Genomic DNA, 18,936 nt, shown 5'->3' on the forward strand with positions numbered 1-18,936 from the left:
GGGGACAAAGAAGGAGAGGATAAACCAGGATGTCATTGACTAAGAATTGTCTCCAACTATGCGATTTAAGCTTGCAGCCAGGTGTACCTTAAGACGTAGATGTGCCCTTTAGACAGGAATGAGTAAGCTTTTAACTGACAAAGACCAGAAAGCATAATTCTTGATATTCTTTGACAGTTTCAACTGCTTCTCATGTCACAAAGCAACATTATTCTGCAAACAGATGACAACACAACTGTGGTGGGTATTCATCCTGAAAAAAGATCTGAGCAGTCACAAATTAAAAAGGGCAGATAAGAGCAGACACATACCTGTCGCCATGCTGAATGACTACACTGTCTGGTGGGTTTGTGTTTGTCCAGGTGGGTGAATATAAAGTCTAGGTGTGTGTGTGTTTAGTCTCTGGGTCAATATCAATGTCAATCCTTATCCCTGTGTAATCCAGGTCTCCTGATAACGTTTTTTTTCTTCTTTGCGTGTGCGTGTATGAATGTGAAAATGTGAACAACACACACACTTTATCCTCGTGTAATCCTCTGACCCTGATCAACAGAAATAGAAAGGGAAACTACAAGTGAGCCTGTGTGCACAAAACGTTTATTTTCACCTGTTGTATCTCTCTGTGAATGTGTTTCTGCAGTCAAGGACACAGATCAATCCAGATAAAAGACCTGACCGTGGGAAAAATCACTATGATACAATTAATGAACAGAAATCACAGACTTACTGGATCATTCGTAAGTAGTGGAAGCCGTCTTGATTGGCTTAGTTTTTTTTTCTCTCAGAAACCTAGGTAAGAAGAAGCTCTCTCTTTGGGTTTAATCTTTTTTGTTTATTTTCGTAAGTGGGATATTGAGCTCAGCAGAGCAGATTAAACTTTAATTCTCTTTCTTGCTTCATTTACTCCACTCTAATATGCTTTAAAATACAGCTCAATATCTTCTGCATTCACAGCAGAATAATCAAAAGTTCCCACTTTAAACTTCCCATACTATCTCGTTCTGTCTTCTCTCTCTCTCTCTCTCTCTCTCTCTCTTTCTTTCTTTTTAACAATTCTTTTATTATTTAAATAGTTTACAGTCATTTTTGCATGGAGCACTTTCACTTTATCATGTTAGACTCACCACTTTAAAACTCTTCCCAACATACCCAGCATCAAATCTGATCATATCTGGGTTTCTTCTGTGACATATTTAAGTTTTTAACTCAGCTTTGAGCTTTTTTCATTGTGATTTGATCCACTTTGTCATGACCTCCTTAAATGAAAATGTGAGTAAAGAAAGTAACATATTATATGTTTAAGGACTTCTTGCGTCTTTTATTAGGCACACCTTTCTAATAAAAGGTAGAACTGACCATTTCAAATCAAAGATTTTAGTCCATATTGATAAGATAGCTTCATATTGTCTCTGATTTGTCTCCTCTGCCTTCATGATGATCATCTCTGTCAACATGCCATCTGAAAGATAAACTATTTGATTGAGATCTGACTGTGGGGCCATTAGAGTACTGTGAGCTCAATGTCAAATTTAAGAAGTTGGAGATGATTTGAGCTTTGGGACATTGCATCGTCCTACTGGAAATAGCCAGAAGACGAACTGATTAAAGGGAGGATGTGGCTTTTAAAAGATGCTTAATTTGTACCAAGAGCTCCAAACTGTGCCAAGATAATATTCTCGACAACATTATGACACCAACATCATCCTGACATGTTGATAAAAGCCAGCATTATCCATATGTTCATGTTGCTTATGCCAGACTCTGAGCCTCCCAGTGACAACCAAGACTCATTAGAACAAGCAAAGTTTTTTTATTATTATTATTTGTCATTGTTCAATTTCACAGATCCTGTGTGAATTACAGCATCAGTTTCATGTCCTTAGCTGGGATGAAGGGCACCCAGTGTCCTCAATGTTTCACATGTTTTGTGTACGTAGATGTTACTTTTGACCACCTAATAGTTTCTCACTGGATATTTTCTCCTTTTCAAATCATTTTCTGTAAACCCAAGAGATGTTTGTTCATCACAATCCCAGCAGATTAATAGTTTGTGAAATATTCATACTGCCCATCTGGCACCATGTCTTGTTGAAAGTCACTTAAATCCTTCGTCTTCCATGTTCTAATGTTCAATTTAAAACCCAGTCATGTCTGGATGCCAAATGCATTTAGTTACTGCCATCTGATTGGCTGATTTGTTTATGTTAACATAACAGGCATTTAAACAGGTGGATCTAACTAAGTGGCCTGTGAGTGTATAATTTCTTTAGTGTGTCCCTTATTGTACATTACAAATAAAAAAAAATGACTGTCATTAAATTTCAAGACACATTTGTAAAAGTTGAAAAGCTGTATTTAATGTTTTCTTTTTACATTTAGTTTCATTTTAGTTGCTTACAAGGAACTGATGTCAACAGAACTCAGTTTTTCCGCCTTTCTGTAGCAGTTAGCTCAGAAAGCCATTTCAGTGGTGAGTTTCTGCAACACTGCCTTCTGTCCTTCCCCACCCTGCCAGTTCTTTTCCCATCTCATGTTCCTCTCAATCATCGATCCATCCGTGTTTCCATCTGTCTGCGTCAAACGCATCCAGCTGTATCTGTCTCACAATCAAACAGTAAATCTCTGAAGCCAGTGATCCGATTCTGACAAAACTCAAACTGCACCATATTTCTGTACTGAAATTTCAGGTGTACAAACTCAAAGCAGCTGTTGAGATACAAAGCTTTGCTTGATCACCCGAACCACACGGATTAAAAACTTCTTTGGAAAGTACAGTTCAAAGGTGCTTTTTGTGATGGTTGATGTTTTTGGTATCAGTTAGCCATTTTATGCATTAATAACTCTCTGATCTTTTATAGTATGTGTGTCTAAAAGCAGATTTAACCCTGCTATTTGCATTTTCTTCCTAAATATTTGTTTTATGGTTAGGGAACATTTCTTTGCAGGATTGTGCTAAAAATTTGGGGTAAGTACCTCCTTCAGTAACATTCATACAGATGAATTCTATGAAATATGACAGAATTTGACCCCACTGATCCAACCAAATTAGGTCTGAACAACCTCCTGCTGGTAGGTATTATTACAGTCATTTAATCACACAGTCTTGTGTTAGATTATGAGTAGATTGTGGGAAACAGGAGGGAAGTGAATCCAAATGGGCAAAATGCAGAATCTTCTACCTGAAAAGGGCATGAATTAATCAAAATACCAAAGGCAGGAAATAGCAAAAAAAAATAAATAAATAAACGAGCAGCTTCCTTGATATAACACAACAAGTTTAAAAAATAGCCAACTGTAATTGAATTTTAAAAAATAGTTTAAAGATACTGGACTTACTAAGTTGTTAAGTTTGAGAATCATGTTTTTTAGAGACTGTTTGTATGAATCATATATAAAATGACAAATGCTTCCACTTTAAATGATCTCTTTAAAATTTTGAGATAATTTTTGAGCTTTTCTTGAACCTAACTCCATTGGTAACTTTTAAACTGATGCCACTTCCGTGAGCAAGGAGGAAATTACACATTTGTGGCTGACATGTTCATACAATTCTTCAAGCTATTGCTTTTTCCAAACAGACACATTTTACTTTCACTGAGCTAATCCCAGCATGTGATGAAACTGCACGACAGCTTCTCCAGCACCTTTCAGCTGATGCATCTCCTGGCTTTCGTCTGCGAAAGACCAAATGCCTCAAGCGATTTAATTGGAAACATTAGAAAGTCAATAATGTCTCCTGGAGCTGAACCAGAGAATTTGTGCAAAGACACATATTTTACTCAAGTAATAAAAATCATGCTTCAGTAGTGAAGAGAAGAGAATTGGTTGTGTGGACAAAGAAAGAAGCCACCTACATTTGAGCAATCCCGCAGGAAGAAACAGCAGAGCAAAGAGAGCGAGACTGATTGACGGGTAGAATTGGAGGACTATAAAAATGTTCATGGCATTCAGCCTGGGTGGCTTACATGTGTGACTTCAGAAAAAAGCTTTATCTCTGTCAGTTTCAATTCTCTCTCTTCTTTGCCTTCTGTTTGGTTTGACTTCTAGTTTCTAAGCTCCTTGCCTTACCTGTCTCTAGCTGATTATTAGGAGTCCTTTCTTCCTCTATTGCACCCAATTTTCTTTTCTATCCCCCTTCGAAGTTTTCTGTTGCCCTCTGTTTTCCCTTTGTGGCAGTTTGATAAAGGAAGACAACCATGGAGGTGTTTGCATGTATTTGTTTATTTTTAGCTATTAAAACTCCTTCTGTTTCAGGCTGGAAATAGTGACACCCAACGTCCTGAGAACAGTTTCATTAAGAAGAAAATTGTATTTTGCGTTTATGTGGGGTATCAACGTTGTCTTCCACATGACATAAAAACTACAACAATGCCTTTATGAAGGCCCGAAGAACAATTTTTAATTTTTTTAAAAGTTAGATGTTAACGTTCATATGAAAAATCTACATGCTTTTGTCACAATCACTAATACTACCCACTTCTGTTTTTATGCAGAAAAGCAGGCATAAATATTTGGGGTCTTGCAAAGACCATAACTTAAACTCTGTGAAAATTTGTCTCGCTAAAACTCCAAACTTTAATGTACGTTAGTTGAATTTTAAAAAACAGATAAACACAAGTAGCAGATCATTTTTAAGGATATATACTTTATACATTTCTGAATTTTTGGTGGTGGCAGCATCATGCTGTATGGATGCAATTTTTCAGTAGCCTTCTAGCATGACAAGTCCCTGAACATACAGTCCAGTCAAAGCTACAGCGAAATTATTCTCATTAAAAGATAGCTGCATGTTAGGCTGACAAAGTCTAAATCTGTTCCTAAATCTAATTGTCTTTGGTGAGGCTTTAAGCATTAGTACTGGCAGTAAATCTTATTTCAGTCTCAGTTTGAGCCATTTTGCAGCTCGTTTATACCTCTGGATACTCAGACATTTAAATAATACATTTTTGCAACGCTGACTTCCCGAATCATTTTATGCAATTAAAGGCAAAACAGTGTGTAGAGGAAACAACTGCCCATTTTGCCCAAGCCGCGTCTTTGCAAAGTGGATTTTTTTGAAATCCTCCAAGATATTGCTCTGCAATCGATTTCAGGGTCAAGGGTTGAATGAAAAAGAGAGGAGAGAAGAGGAGGCAAAAAACAGGGTTTTAAGAAAGGCCTCAGGAGCAAACACAAAGGCTGCAGAGAAGAGACAAAAGGTAATGATGCTGGGAACTGGGGAGCGAGGAGTAAAGGCACTGGATGCAGACAGTCTAGTACATAACCAACACAAGCAAAACGTTATGTGGATCATTAAAACAGGCGTGTCATTAATCTGAGTGGTTTCAGTTTATTTTTGAAATTAGTACCATCTAAACTGAATGATCAGTCAAGTACAAAATTAAGCCATTATTGTATTTTTCTGCTTTTTTATGCCCTCTGGTTTAACCAATGAATATGACTGAGAGAAAAACAGCTTAAAAGGTTCTTATCACTGATGGTTATTTGTGAATTTGGCAAACACTTTAGCTTGTCACCAGTCGTTTTCACAAAGCACTCAACTCTGAAATCCAGACCCCCCGTCATTCTCTCTTTCTGCACTCCTTTTTTCTACAAAATGATAGCAACCAAGACTTCCAAATCCTTTCTATTTTTGTCTTTTTCTTTCCAAATCATATTGACTGACAGGTCTGAGCGTTCACACTTCCCTATAAAGGTTACAGGGATCTTCAAAACTGCCTAGTTTACTTTTTAAAGAGCCATCGATCAAAATGAGTGGCTTCCACGAGAAAGGACTCAACACTCACGCAGAGAAAACTTTTCCTGGATCAATCCACCTGTCTTTTATCTTCATCCCAAAGTTTCATCATGAACTGCAAACTTGAACAACACCAATCAGCCGGTATCAGTGTGAAGAGCACGGATTTGCTGATGTGTTAAAGGGATACTCCATTTACCATAAACTGGAACCAAACTGAAAATATTGATACAAACAGTTAAGAAAGTCTTGGTTAAAACTTCAAAACTAGCATTAATTAGCAAATACACAGGGAAGGAACTCCTAAGTCAAACTAGACCTCTACATATTCCTCAATTACAGAAAAATGTGTGTTTGGGGTTTAGCTTAAGGTGCAAAAACAAGAAGAAAGTTCTGCATGCCTTGGACCTTTTCTTCCTTTTTTGTCCTTGACATCATAGTAAGACGTCAAGTTTAGAGCTCCTTCAAAGTCAGCATAGAAACCAAATCTTCAAATTTCTGACCGATATTTCTGTTGTGATGTCTAAGATGGTTTAATGTCTGTTTTTACTTATTCTCTTGTTGTACAGCACTTTGATCAATCCCTCCCTTTTTTAGTATTCTTTATAAATACATATGATTTGATTAGGCTAAAACAAATTATCCAAATACTAATCCAGTTTATTTTCATTTAACCCAGAAAACTGTAGCCAATCAGTTAACTAAACGTGAGCTTACAATGGAATAGAAGTATTATACAGTATATAGATTATATATAATATAAAGAACAATAATTTTAATCTTTTTGCTTTCAGTTTTATAAGTCCTGTCTTAAACACCAATGCATGTAGTAACATGGGAACCTCCAACCTATGATCCTTTTGTTCATAAAAGAACCAATATTTATTTATTTAAACAGAACAAAATAACATCACGCATACTGTCAATGAAACATTGGTATGGGGATACGGTTTCATTTTACAGGACTCCTGTGAAAAATGTAATTAATTTGAAAATATGTTAGTGATGAACAGCAGAAAATCAGAAAATATTTGCATTCAAGCCACCTACCACAGAGTACTGTGACAATCAGAAAACAAGTGAATGCTATAAAATGCTCCCTGTATGTGAAATGTCAAAAATTCACATTTAAGTCAGGCACATTTCCAGTGACTGCCAGTTTTTTCTACTTTATACTAACCAATAATGTGGCAAACAAGCAAACCTGTTTCAGTTCATTCATCGGATCTCCAACCCATACCAAAAAAAAGGCTTTGAATAAATACATTTTCCTAGTGTAAAAAAATTAAACATCTATTAAAGAGAAACAACATTTAAAAAGCTATGACACATGTGATGTTGTAGATAATCACTAACAAAAACATTTACATGTACAGAAAAGCAGATCAATTTTGATCAAAACCATAGTGTCTTAAAAACATAGTCGTACCCATTAAAGTTTCACATTTGGTCACAATCTGACCATATCTTGATTCGGATGCGCTAAATCAAGAGAAAGTACCTTGTCATTCTGAAGTTCAAGAGAATACAGATGGTTTAAGTTATAGGACGATTCCCAAACCCACATGGCGGACAGTAAACAGGATGGAGCTAAAAACCCAACAATTCTGGAAGGAAATCTTAGGGGCAGCAAAATAGTGGCCTAGTCAAAGCACCAAACCTACATCCATTTGAGAATATGACAAGATTTCCATCAATTATGACCAAACTTCTGCTATTTTGTACATAACTGGTAATAAAGGTGCTAAACTGGTAGAAACGCACAACAAAAGGAGAACTTCCATATCAACATTGTAAAACAGGACAGTATTCAAGTAGGAAGAAACACTGAACCAACCGAGGTTAGCTATTAAAAATTAAATTAAAACAGATTTCAATGTAACCATATAAAGAGATGTGAAAAACAGGCAGTGCTGTGAGTGCATCCAGGATTCCTAATTATCTTTAGTAAACTTTGACATTTCATGCAAGATCCAAATAGAATCCCAACCTTTGGTTATGTTTAGACGGTTATATTTGAACGCATAATTATAAGCACAAGTTCATCTTCCAAAAATATACATTAGTCGTCTCATTAATATGCATATATACGCACAGACATACATCAATAAAGCAACGCACACCATACAACAATGATCTGCTGGCATGAAATGAAGCTTTATGAGTATTTTTCTGCACACCTTCCCAGATTGTATTCCTAAAGCTTCTCTGAAGCAGCATCAGGGGTAGAGATGAGAACTGCAGAGAGATGAGATTCTTTAAAGGATGATGAAAATCAAACTGTGAACGCAAACACTTAATGGTGCGCTTAAAAGTTTTCATAGCAAGCTTTACAGGATAAGCCGACTCACAAGCACTGCTGTGCACATCACATTACACCCAGAGTTTAATTTTGTTAACATTTATTTAAACAGCTTGACACACTATGAGCAGCAGCATAAAGACAGTATTTAAAGCTTGCCTATCAACCAGTGTACCTCACGGTGTAAAGTCTCCCTGCATTGTACCATCAGCTTATTACGCAATGATGTAATTCCCTATTATTTTAAAAACACTTGTTCCCATTTCTGCTAACCATAAATCCCAGAGTACCTCCATTTTCCACCATCCCTCCCTTTACCCAAGACAGTTTTATTAAAATTGATGTTTGTAGAGTCTCTCCTCAGTCATGTATGCTTAATAGTTTTGCAGCTCAGGAATGTTCTTGTAGAGGTCCAGTGAGTCAGGGTTGGAGAACGCTCCTCTCTGTGCAACCTCCCGACCAGCAATGATCTGCTTCACAGCAACCTCCACCTTCTTCCCGCTGATGGTGTACTGCCAAGAGGGGAAACAAAGGCTGTCATTCCAGCTGCAGCTGACTCCTGCTGTCTTTAAGACGATCTGATAGTTTTATACATATCTGACTGATATTCAAGATCTCTTACGGGAATGTCTTTTGTCTCCAGGAGCAAGGCGGGGATGTGTCGGGCAGACAAAGCTTTTCTGATGGCTCCTTTAATCTTTGTCACCAGCTCCGGATAGAAGGGCTTTCCAGGAGCCATCTTTAAGAACAAAATAACTCTTTCCTCTCCATCTGCATTGTACTGGGGCACACAAAGACTGTCTGACACTTCCTCGAAAGCCTCCACTGCAAGAAAGGAAAGCCAAGAAGAAGACGGAAAAACAAAAATGAGAAGAGCATATGCGAGACAGGAGGTGGGAAGAATTTCATTTTTAGACAATTGTTTTCTTTTGCTCCTAAGAACTAAAAGAGCATCTAAGCTAAATTATTATCATAACAATGATTTTGCCCTCCTTTTTGCCTCCGTCCTTAAAACTCACCGATGTTGTAGATCTCTGAGCTCCCAAAGCGAACTCCGTTGGGATTCAGTGTGCCATCGCTGCAGTACAATCACAGGTTTACTATGTGTACTATACATATACTACTACCAGAAAGAACAAAAAGTGAAATATGCAAAGCTAAAAGAAATTTTTTTCCACTAGCTTTATCTATATATAATTCAAAATAGTGCATTTTTCTAGTTATTTCCATAGCAGTAATGTCTCATAAAAAGTTAGAAATGGATAATTGCAGTGTTGATTATTGATAACGAAAAACTGTAATTGTTTTTTTTATAAAACATTGTAGTTTGAAATTTTTTCCTCACTGTTGGTTCCATGTGAGCACCAATAAACATCAATGAATTTAAAAATAATATTGAATGTGACTACAGTGACATTACACCAAATATGTCCTTCAATATGAATTAGAAATGTTGCCTTGTATTTGCTGTGAATTGGTTCTATTTAAATAACTTGAGTTGAATACAAACTAGTTGGAAAAGCATCAAAACCTGACTTTTTTCTCTGTAATTGATATAATACAAATAAAAACCTCTTCAGCTGCATTGCTTAAAAAAGAAATTAAGTAAAACTACAATGATAAAAAAAATTACTTGGTTTCAATATTTATTATAACTGATCTTCTGTGAGCAAAATGGTGAAACAGCTGACCTTCTCCCAAGCATGACGATGCCTCCTGTCTTTGGGTTGATTTTGCAATAATCTCCATGGGCCCACACACCTAATGCACAGCAACAATCAAAACCATTACTTTTACTATTACTTACTCTAAATTGTACATAAAAACTGATTATCTGACGTGGGTTTTCTTATTTGAATGTTTACTGTGCGTTTACCAGGAAATGTAGAAAAGTAAGCTTTGTGGTATTTGCTCCCATTCTCATCATTCCAGAAGTGAGTGGGTTGGCAGGGGATTGGCTTCAGGCAGACAAGTTCACCGCTCTCGCCCCAAACTGGCTTACCTGGTTATAACCAACACACGCAAAATCACATTTTTCATCAATAACATTTTATAGCTTATACTGCAGCAAACACTAAAGATAAATTTAACTGAGCAGTAATTAATAGTTGTGCACAGCAGCAGAATATGTCCAATACACCGCCTAGAACACTGTGTGATTCTACACAGCCCTAACCGCTCTGCAGGAGAGGGTTAAAGCCTTAAACACTGAGTGAAATAATCCCAGGCTGAACGGCTTCAAATGATCCCTCAGTCCACTTTCCTTTGAGGTGGCAGAAACAGCCTGCAGAAGGGAGCTGGGGAATGATGGGCTAAAATCAATGAAAAAATATAAAGGACTTTCAAAACTCCCAACAAACTACTACAAGAAAGAAAAAAAACTTGTTTTTGATACATTGCTATTAGAAATACTGTTTCCCAGTTATGTGTAATGGCATTTCTTCAGGGAAAGTTGATTTCACACTGCCTTATCTTTTATTAGTTGACATATACTTTCATAACTTATTAATCTATAATGAACATAAGGTTCTCCTCAAATTAAATCTTCTTAAAAATTTAGTTTGTTGTTGGGCTTCAAAAGCAAATTAGAAGTTCAAGGGCATCTCATGGGCAATAAATGTGCTTACTATTAATTTTTATCAATATTGCAGCTTTCCTACAATTTAACAGCTGCTAAACTTAGACTGAAGACTAAAAGAAAGGCATTAATTTACTGGGAGATTCTCCCACACCAAACACGTTCACATCGTCTTACCCTCAGGACTCCAGGCTTCCACAGCCATGCCGAGGTTTCTTGACTGGATCTCGCCCCGGTACACTGGAACCGTTGGGTTTTGGCCCATGAAACACGAAACTATATCAGTCCCACCTGGGGAGAATATAAGGACAAACAGCTGTTAATGAAAATTGCCACAACTTGTGTTTATTTTGTATTGGCAGATTCATTTCACTACTCGCCTTCTCAGTTTACACAGAATATTCTTCATATATGTTTTTTGACTGAACACAACTGTTTTATTGAGGCTCGGATTTAGGAAAGTCAAACTCTTGACCTTTCTTTATTGAAAGTTTTATGTTTTCTTAGCCATTATAATACCAACCTATCAGAGTTATTTCAAATCCAGTTCAAAGAGGCATGGAAGTGTATAAGTTGCTAATGGTCTGGAAATACTGAGTAAAAATTGCATAGTTTCACATGTTTGAAGTTTTTACAATGCAATTTCTATCCAATATGTGTACTGTGATCAAATTGCTTTGACTTAAAACAAAAGCTGAGGTTATTTCTAATCTCACAACACGGATTAGTAAACTATTAAAAGTGTTAGTGATAACATCATTAATTGGTATTTAGATTTAAATCATTAAATCATACATTTTCTATGTTTAGCTGGTGCTTCAAAGTGTACTCCACAGTAAATTATACCTTCTGCTCATCAAAGAGAAACAGAAGTCTAACAAGCTGATGGTAGCTGGTTAATTAGCTAAGCTTCCTGTAACCCCACCATAAGCTGCTTTATGGATATGCTGCTTGTAGCTTACAGGCTGCTTTAAAACAGGTTTACCTTAAGTTGCTATGTTATGATGATGGTGTTTTTGGAAATATTTTTTTTTAAATAATTTATGCAAGCAAGAAAAAAAAGCTTTCGTTCAGCCAGCTGACCGGCAATGTGTAGCAAGAGTGACCTGCTTGTGTCACTATATGCCTCAAGCAGGAATGAGAGAAAAAAAATCTTTCTCTGACATCTCCTCCCAGTAGCTTTGACTACAATTTTTTAGCACTTTTGAAACTAACTTTTTTTTTAGATTTTGGTGTAACTTGACACCAGTGACCGTCCCACAAACATCAAGTTAAATTAGTAATTTCATTTTTGAACTTTTGCTCCTGTTTGCAGCTCTGTTTCACACAAGCTACTGTACCTGAAACGCTCAGTGCTGCAGCTTACAGCAGCATCCCTGTGTCTCCAGAGACCACTGGGCCGTGGACATTACTTCAATTTGTCGTAGCATCTGTCTGGAACTGCTACCGCAAACTGGCGGTGTTAGCGCACTGCTCCACCTCCGCTGACCTATTTAGGAGTTCTCCTTTCCAACACCTTCCTAAGACTGTCATGATGACACACACACTCACATACATACACGTACCTATTTATCTCTTTCTACCCTCCAATCATCAACTATTCCTGACACACTCTATTCATCTCCCCTCCCATTGTTCGCTCTCTACCTCCCTGCGTCGCTCCTCTCTGTATCACAGGCTACATCCATCCATCTTGTACCCTCGCTCTCTGCCCTTCTACTGCTCCTCCCTCTCTTTCTCTTTCTCTTCCTTTTCTATCTGTTCTTTACACTCAGTCTCTGTGTCTGTCTGCCAGGTTCTTTATTGAGCTTTAATTGGCTCCCTGGAGAAAGAGGAAACATTGTCTTCTGATTACACACAAACACACTTAAAGTGGGAAGATAGACAATTATCTTATTGTTACTCTCATCTGCATAGGTGGGCACAAACATGCAAGCAAATACACAGAGAAGTATATTTAAAAGCAAAAGTCGCTGTGGCTTTCTTGGGATGCTTTCCGTGCCATTCCTTGTGCAAAGACCGTGCGTATCAACAAGAAGCTAGCTTGTCACATTGATCTTATGCTCCAAGCAGCACTCTTCAGTTGGTGTTTTTTCCACTATGAATGTGTGTGTATGTGGAGGTGTAAAGGCTTTGAACATCCTCTGGGACATTTCAGGGCCAGACAAAGCCGCCAACTGCCACAAACTAACGCATCAACCACCATATTTAATCTTCGGCTGCATTCATGGTTTTTTTTAAGTAGATTGTACAAAGAAAGCATATTGTGAAAGTCAGAGATTCAAACAACTTGCAGAAGCACGTAGTCCCCAAAGGAGATGGAGTAAGAGGGGAGCATAGAGGAGACATATGGACAGTCAGACGGAGGTACATTAGAATCCAGGGAATCCAGCAGTGACAGTGTTAAAACCACCTGGTGAGGAGAAAGCCACGTTCATGCTGGCATGGACACACACAAACACCCTAAAAAACACAGCATCTTTGAGGAAATGGTTCATAATGCAAATAAAATCTCCATAACCTTTAAACAACTGCGTGGAAAGTTTGTATATATATTCTGGAGTCGACACAGTGGCACAGGGTGAAATCTACACAGTGGCCCTTCACATATGCCACCAGGCAGTGGTCACAGTGGCACATATGCTGTGATAAGTCCTATCACACATGCGCACACACACACACACCAACGGAGTTGATGACCTCGGGGGTCAAGGTTAGGGCGGTTGGCAGCCAAGAGGGCTGCAGCCTGCTGATGCCCTTGGCGACAAGGGGACCAGCTTTTCCGACTAACAAACACACATTAACACAGAGAACAAAATCTCACTCTAAAATGATGAATCCACAATATTAATTGCCAGCATAACAATGTAGGTTGTGAAAAAATATTAAAACACTTTGATAAGAGCGGAAGTTTAGTCAAACAGGTCATTTTTCTAAGATAGCTTTAGGTCAAAAGACTGAACAGGCAGTTCAATTTCAGTTTAACCCTCTGTGTATAAAATGATTATGCATAATCAGACCTTTTTCATAAAACATAATTCATAACACCTTGCAAGTACTTTTTCAAGAAGGTTATCACATTTTACTGTTACAATGTCAAACAACAATATACATGTTTTGGTTCTCATGTGGTAGATCAACAGAAAGTCATAAATAATAGTTAAGTGGAAAGAAAGTGACTGTTTTTAAATAAAAAATCCTTAAAATCTTGTGTGGATTCCACCTTTTTTTTTCACCCTATTAACTATAAATATGTACAATTGAAACTGTCAAACTGTCTTTAGAAGCTGCTTAATTAGTAACATAAGGCCCATCATGAACACCAGTAGTTCACAAACGCATACTCTTACATTATTTACAGTGAAAATGAAGCATGAAGTAAGTAAAAAAAATCCATGTATAAACATGCTCCTTTCTCAATAATTACAAAATAAATATCATGGTCTATTTGTAAATTACTTAGAGTTAAATTTCAAGCAGGACTGTATCAAAAAACTTTCAACATCTCTTAGAGCACTTTTCAAATAATCAGGACAAAATGGAAAGAGCATGGCACTACTTGCAAACATACCATGACATGGTTGTCCATCTAAAATGACAGCAATAGGAGCATTATTTGCAGAAAAACAGCCAAAAAGCCCAATGCAACTTTAGAGAAGCTGATCTGCTCCTCAGGTTATAAGGCATCTAGTATTTGTCCATTTCACAAATCTGGTCTTCATGCAAGAGTGGTGAGATTGCTGGAAAGCTATAATAAATCTTATTTGCAGTTTGGCACAAGCCACGTCAGAGACACCAAACGAGGTGCTCTGGTTACACGAGAACAAATTTGAACTTTTTGGCTTAAAGGCAAAACAGCATGTGCTGCAGAGACACCCTGAACACACCACACTGTGAGGATGCTTTTCTTTAAACAGGACAGCATATTGAAAATGGTCGGATAAATACGTAGGCACACCAACAATTTTTTTTTTCTCAAATCTAGAAAAATATCCTTTACCTTTTACATTTCATCTACAGTTTATGTTTATTTCTTTTATTGAAACAGTTGAAGGAACCAAACCACAAAGTTTGCAAACCCAGCTTTAAAAAAGTGCTATTTTACCTGTGCCACTGAGAAGTCCAAATGTCTCAGGATTTTCCTCAAAAACAGTTAATAAATTACATAATAATTTAGCAAAATGGCTGCACAGTGGCGCAGTTAGTAGTACTGTTGCCTTGCAGCAAGAAGGTCCTGGGTTCGATTCCAGGCCGGGGTCTTTCTGCATGGAGTTTGCATGTTCTCTCTGCCAATCCTCAACATGATGTTGGTTTAGCAAGCTTGTGTAATGCATACTATATAACAAATGTGAATGTAAACAGTATGTAAAAAAAGTTGTGAAAAATAACTCCAGTCATTCTTGTTGTGTACAGTTCTGCTCTTTGCCTTTCAACATTTCCGTTTAATGATTGGCACTCAGGTCGACGCCCATGTCCACTCTCTCGTCTTGCATGTCAACGGGAGCTTGTGTGTTCGTCCGGGTGCATGTGAATATGTGCGTACATAAGTGTGGGTGTATATGCTGATGTGCATTCGATGTCAGTCACCCAGCCTCTGCTAAATGTTAAACGTTTCAGGACTAACTGAAACAGACAGATAGCATTCTATTGACCTGTCAAAATCACAAAGGAGGCTGAGAGAGGCTGTGTGTGAGTTTTTGGTGCATGACTATGCTGTGACGAAGACGCAGCTATATATATATTATCTTGCTGAAATTTTCTTTGTTTGCGCCAGCCCTTTGTGTTAGTGTCACATATGCTTTGTTGCTAATTTTGCATCACAAAAGAATGCTGAGCAGTGCTACAAACCAGTTTTTAGTTTTGAAACTGAGTTTATAACTTGAGATCAATCAGCTTCTTAAAGAAGGGAAATCTACGCCACCTTTAATCTGACCATCCTTCCTATTTAACAGTTCTTTAGAAGAATTCCACATTTTATTCTGACTACTTGCTTTGCTGCAGCTTTACAACTCACTTGAAAAAAAGTGGTGAATAAGCCGTATCCAACATATCAGCTTAATAAATTCTGATCCTGGAGGTTTCGCAAAAGCCCAAATTACTGAACATTAGAAATCTCTCAAGTGGAAGGTTTGAAATTAGGGGATGTTTTAATTCAACTTTTCTAAATTTTTCATTTCTGCCTAATGTTGGTTCTCGTCCAATGCCTCTGCAACACTTATTGAGACTCCTCACCAAAAGTCTAGCTCCTTATTTTCTGCTCGACAAGGCAGAAAAGGGGGTGAACCGGGTCTTTTGTGAGATTTTCACCTGCAATATACCTAAATCTTTGAATATTTGGCTGCAGTTATTAGAACTTGATAACCATTTCTTCTGTAGATCCTCAGAAGTTAATTTCTAATTTTCTTTCAGAGGCTTACAAATTATAGCCTATTACTCTTGTCAAATTGTATTTCAGTGCATGTTTGTCATATAAATGGCTGTTAAGAGATTCCAAACCAGAAGAATTCATGAATCTTTTTGTTCTCTTCAAGTTCAGCTTTTACTCATTACAGAAAGATGCCCACATCTTTATATGGTAACATACAGCTTGAATATTTTTAAACTGTATTTCAGCTATTTCACAGGTTTCAGTATCAGTGCCATCTGTGCCTTTTTGTTTATCTCTACAGATCCTGATACTCTGACCATGAAGAAAGATTTTACTGAACATGAAAGAATCTGACCCCATATGAAGACAGAAAGAGAAGTAGAGAGATGAGAAAAAGTAAAGAGGAGATGATTGAAAGACCACAGCTTGTTTTCTTTTTTGTGGAAAACTCAAATCTTCATATGTCTAACGTTAACATAGTTTGTTTACCTGAGATGGAGCCCAGCAGCACGGTGCTCTTGATGCAGCGATAGACGTAGTCGTAGCTCTGAGGTTTGAGTGGCGATCCAGTGGACAGTATGGTATGAAGAGACTGAAGGTCGTGCGATTCCGCTGAGCGAGAGGAAGGTTAAGTAAAAGAAAAAAGTAAGAAAACATTTTAATAACTGCTTCCGAATTAGTTGCTCTTTTAATTTTCAAACAGAATGAACACATTGGTACATTGTTTCCAAAATGTATGAGATTTGTAAGGTAATTTTACAGCATGTTAAGTAATGTGCAAAAGTTACATCACCTCATTTCTTCTCTTTCCAAAGACCCAAACTTTTGGTAACCTTTTAAAGTGGTGTTAATCAATAGATGTCCATACTTTCTGTAGGTCTTCTAAAACTTTCTGAATAACCCTTCTCAAGTTTTGTACCTGAATTATACAGTATATTCTTTGCTGCTGATACAGATTTTATAGATGGTATTCTGCATATCTTGGTTGTGACTAATGTTGTCCTTCTACCATGTTATCTATGTTAAAAAGTGGTAAAACAGCCTGATATTAGTAATCTTTAAACAATAATTTGTCTGTAATTTCTGCAATTAGCCGCCCTGAAGTTTAAATCTCAGCATCAGTCACACAACAATCTTCATCAGTTGGTCACTAAAAGATCACAAGTAGGTATTCAACCTTATACGGTAATTGATGGTGATGCTGTAAATGGGAGGTTATCAACTGCACATGATCACAGCAGGTGCAGTAAAATGTGTTTAGGTATGTAGTAATCGTAATTTCCAAATTAACCTGATTACAGCTTTGTAAAATTTCTTCTTTTTCACCCGTTACATTAAACCCCACCTACAGACTAATTTGCGTTTTTTGCAAAAAAAAAAAAACAAACAAAGGAAATTGAAATACTATTGTTGTGATGACAAAACAACTCCCAACTTCTGCTAACAATTTTCTGAAATAATTCTATGCTTTGTCTTGTGATCACTGCTGTAATTCACTTATCACAGTAGCAGCTGGATCAAAAAAGCAGATACAGTTGCAGGCGGCAATAATTTCAACCAAATTAGGAATCGGCACACAAAAAAGTGGGCAAGCACCTGCGAACAGCTGTGGCTCCTGGCACCCCAACATGTTGTGTTATTGCAGTTAGCCACCCTGCTGTGACAGAGCCTACAAGCCCCTATTTACTGAAACACACATGCACACACACTTTAGGTGTCATCCCCAGGATCTATGCACATGCTCTATGTCACCCACAGATGCCCAAACCACATGCCAATAACACCCTGTGAACCGAGAGGCTTCCAGCAACCGACCCTCACCCCACAAGTGTACACACACACACACACACACGCCTAGACACAGTGGGAACTTCTGCAACCCCCCACCATGCCTCCAGGTGTCCAGTCCAAATGTCAGCTCAGGAAAAAGGGCTTCTCCACTGGGGCAGTCAGTGAAGACGCTTCCTAAATCGAGCCCAGTCAAGTCATGCTTGCAAGCTACAAACACACACATACCCAATCTTAAACTCACACAGCTAGAAACATCTCCCTTTGCTTCCGTCTCTTACTAATAAGAATCCAAACACACACACTTGCATACACACCCCACACACATAAACAATGCCAGCTGGATCAAGTGGCTTGGGAAGGAGAAGGCAAAAAAAAAAGAAAGATTATGTCTTTCGGGACTTTAACACTTAAGTGCAAGACCAGTTCTGTAGCTCAAGCTACGTTAACCGGTTTCATTCGAAAAGATCTGAAGCTCCCTGTGTTTTGTCTCAGTTTTCTTCATTAGTCTGAAGTGAGGGTAGACAGTTTATCTACACAAATGACAGAGTCTGTTTCATGGATCAAAGAAAAACAAAGAAAAGTCTAATTAATAAACACTATTTATAACAACAGTTGCTATTTTTGAATACATAGAATCGTGACTAGAAAAAAAAAAGAGCCACAAAGATCAGTCACATTCTGAACTCTGAACAGCATTTAAATGAAAGGAGTTGAACTTCCCTGTTTTATTGAGGATTTATAAATATCAACTGCTCATATTAAAATCCCTGCTAATGTTCAGACAAATATTTTGAAATTGTGTTTTTCCGTTCAGTTAAAAATCTGTGAATGCAGCCCAAGTTTCGACGCTGCACCATTAAAACAAAATTCAATTCAATGAGTTTGAATAACTTTCTAACATTGCTATTTCCTCATATATTTCACAAATATCAAACTCCAGTGAAATTCTGTTGAGGTTTCATACATGAAGATCACCACAATATAGGGTGTAATTGTAATCTGGAAGGATAATAATACCGAGCTTTCTAACTTTTGACAAATGAAAATCTGGAAAATTTGTCAGTTTTTGTAGAATCACTTCTCTCTGCCATTACTGTTTTTCTTTAGGTCAACATTAGGAAGAATGGATTGAAAGAATCTCCGAACAGTAATAATTATTA

At 37.5% G+C, this 18,936-nt stretch overlaps 1 protein-coding gene across 1 annotated transcript in view; it reads right to left on the reverse strand.

The window, feature by feature from the left end:
• Positions 1–6,591: 6,591 nt before the first annotated feature.
• The window catches only part of aacs (acetoacetyl-CoA synthetase), a 38,744-nt gene continuing 26,399 nt past the window's right edge, over positions 6,592–18,936 (reverse strand). Inside the window, exons 12-18 of the mRNA XM_005800980.2 lie at positions 16,475–16,597; positions 10,795–10,908; positions 9,916–10,041; positions 9,731–9,800; positions 9,059–9,117; positions 8,662–8,864; positions 6,592–8,551 (exon numbers count right to left, since the gene is read on the reverse strand). Coding sequence (XP_005801037.1) covers positions 8,414–8,551; positions 8,662–8,864; positions 9,059–9,117; positions 9,731–9,800; positions 9,916–10,041; positions 10,795–10,908; positions 16,475–16,597 — 833 coding nt within the window. The 3' untranslated portion in view covers positions 6,592–8,413. The remainder of the gene's footprint in view (positions 8,552–8,661; positions 8,865–9,058; positions 9,118–9,730; positions 9,801–9,915; positions 10,042–10,794; positions 10,909–16,474; positions 16,598–18,936) is intronic.

The sequence above is a fragment of the Xiphophorus maculatus genome, chromosome 12, assembly GCF_002775205.1.
Source record: "Xiphophorus maculatus strain JP 163 A chromosome 12, X_maculatus-5.0-male, whole genome shotgun sequence".
In the NCBI taxonomy this organism is placed as follows: Eukaryota; Metazoa; Chordata; class Actinopteri; order Cyprinodontiformes; family Poeciliidae; genus Xiphophorus; species Xiphophorus maculatus.